This window comes from Xyrauchen texanus, chromosome 38 (assembly GCF_025860055.1).
Source record: "Xyrauchen texanus isolate HMW12.3.18 chromosome 38, RBS_HiC_50CHRs, whole genome shotgun sequence".
Classification (NCBI taxonomy): domain Eukaryota; kingdom Metazoa; phylum Chordata; class Actinopteri; order Cypriniformes; family Catostomidae; genus Xyrauchen; species Xyrauchen texanus.
Genome location: NC_068313.1, coordinates 35,609,848 through 35,612,347, shown reverse-complemented (window position 1 = coordinate 35,612,347; position 2,500 = coordinate 35,609,848). Strand labels below are relative to the sequence as shown.

Here is a 2,500-nt window from a genome sequence, read left to right as displayed (position 1 = left end):
TGTGCAGGGGCGGCCGAGCAGGTACCCTGTCGTGCCGCCCCAGAGAGCGTTGCCGCCCTAGGTGTCTGCCTATTTCGCGCCTATGTCAGGATCCGCTAATGTTAGTTCTGGAGTTTTTATCAATGAAGCTGAAATCACACAGACGTGCGGCTTCTACAGCAGCTTGTATCATTCTGAAAGGTTTGTACTCTATCATTAGAAAACTCGAAATCATTTCAATCCTCACTGCTACGTTCAATTTTAGCCCACACGCACTCAATGCACAGCTGCAGTCTGACATCATAAATGTGTCAATGAGCAAATTGTATGGCAACTTTGCATTGAGGAATCAAAGTTTGGGTTCAGAGTTGGTTATTATTTTCAGTTTATTAGCTCAAATATAGACATTGAACCCACTGGACAGATGGTAGATTGGCACAATGGTCAATGGGATCTGGGTTGGGCTCCATAAACAGTGTGATAATGCTGCCGTAAAAAAAGCTGATTTTGAGGTGTGTTTCAAATGTACGGTTGTAAAAGTGTTCCCAAAGTTATGTAACTCCACGTCATTTAGAGAAGCAAGATGGCACGGTAGCGAGATAACGTTGGCAAGGGAGGCCCAACCCACCTTTGAGGAAATAACATGCCTTGTTATCATAGTTACCCATTAATTTAGGGTTCATACTATGACCTACTAACCGTCAACTATTTAAAATGATGGTTACAGAGAGACACTTATGATGGAAGTGAATGGGGCCAGTCCATAAACGCTAAAATATAAACTATTTCAAAAGTTTAGCCACAAGACGTAAATGTACACGTTTACATGATTTTAGCGTGGTACAATTGGATGTAATTTTGCACAGGAAGTTTAGTAAGCTATTTTATCCCACTATATTGTTTATGTCTTGTGGCTATACTTTTGAAACAGTGAGTATTTTAATGTTTACAGATTGACCCCATTGACTTCCATTGTAAGTGTAAGTGTGTCACTGGAACACACATTTGTGCTTTTTTAAAGAAAAGGAGGAGGTCTGGGTATCTCAGCGAGCATTGACGCTGACTATCACCACTGGAGTCGTGAGTTTGAACCCAGGGCGTGCTGAGTGACTCTAGCCAGGTCTCCTTAGCAACCAAATTGGCCCGGTTGCTAGGGAGGGTAGAGTCACATGGGGTAACCTCCTCGTGGTGGTGATTAGTGGTTCTCGCTCTCAATAGGGCGTGCTGAGTGACTCCAGTCAGGTCTCCTTAGCAACCAAATTGGCCCGGTTGCTAGGGAGGGTAGAGTCACATGGGGTAACCTCCTCGTGGTGGTGATTAGTGGTTCTCGCTCTCAATGGAGCGTGCTGAGTGACTCCAGTCAGGTCTCCTTAGCAACCAAATTGGCCCGGTTGCTAGGGAGGGTAGAGTCACATGGGGTAACCTCCTCGTGGTGGTGATTAGTGGTTCTCGCTCTCAATGGGGCGTGCTGAGTGACTCCAGTCAGGTCTCCTTAGCAACCAAATTGGCCCGGTTGCTAGGGAGGGTAGAGTCACATGGGGTAACCTCCTCGTGGTGGTGATTAGTGGTTCTCGCTCTCAGTAGGGCGTGCTGAGTGACTCCAGTCAGGTCTCCTTAGCAACCAAATTGGCCCGGTTGCTAGGGAGGGTAGAGTCACATGGGGTAACCTCCTCGTGGTGGTGATTAGTGGTTCTCACTCTCAATGGGGCGTGTGGTGAGTTGTGTGTTGATCGTGGAGAGTAGCATGAGCCTCCACATGCTGTGAGTCTCCGCGGTGTCATGCACAGCGAGTCACGTGATCAGATGCGTGGATTGACGATCTCAGAAGTGGACGCAACTGGACCTACTAAGTAGTGGGAATTGGGCGTTACAAATTGGGAGAAAATGGGAGAAAAAAAGAAAGTGGTAATCAACATTATGCCACAAATATCTAGTTTGTGAACTCGCCCTTCAAATGCAGACAGACCAGTTGCCTGTAAACAGCAGGCTCAAATAATGATGTTACAGTCTTGTTGGGATGTACAGTATTTGGCATGCACCCCACAGCATATACAATGTATATATATGCAGGATTAATAAGAGATATATTCTAAACTTATCAGGGAGCCAGAGGAGGGACTGCAGAATGGGTGCATGTTTTAGATCATTTGTAGTCAAAGGAGAGAATGTACTTCAGTGATGTGTCATAGCTGATTGGGCCTCAATTGGACTCAAAGCTACAGAGGTTTATTGTAGGACTTGGTATTCAGTGCAGGACGCTTTGACAGAGGGACATAAAGCAGCACAGCCCAGAACAATCACATTAACACTGTACAAATGTGTCAAATATTTTCCATGTATCAAACCAGTGTTTGGGTAATCATTGAGGATTTGGTGCTGACTAGGTTTAGTTTAAGGATCTTTAAAGCTGTGTTGTTAGTTCATAAATGAGGCAGATATATCATGCTTGCATACGTTATGTTTTTGTGTATAAATCTGAAAGTTGACATTGTCTCTCCCTGTCTTTTTGTAGGACTAAAAC

The 2,500-nt window shown here is 44.9% G+C and overlaps 1 protein-coding gene across 1 annotated transcript in view; it reads left to right on the top strand.

The window, feature by feature from the left end:
* Positions 1–2,500, top strand: part of LOC127632155 (uncharacterized) — a 4,427-nt gene that overhangs the window by 1,672 nt on the left and 255 nt on the right. The window contains exon 4 of the mRNA XM_052110742.1: positions 2,492–2,500. This exon is cut by the window's right edge and continues 255 nt beyond it. Within this exon, the coding sequence (XP_051966702.1) occupies positions 2,492–2,497 (6 nt within the window). The 3' untranslated portion in view covers positions 2,498–2,500. The remainder of the gene's footprint in view (positions 1–2,491) is intronic.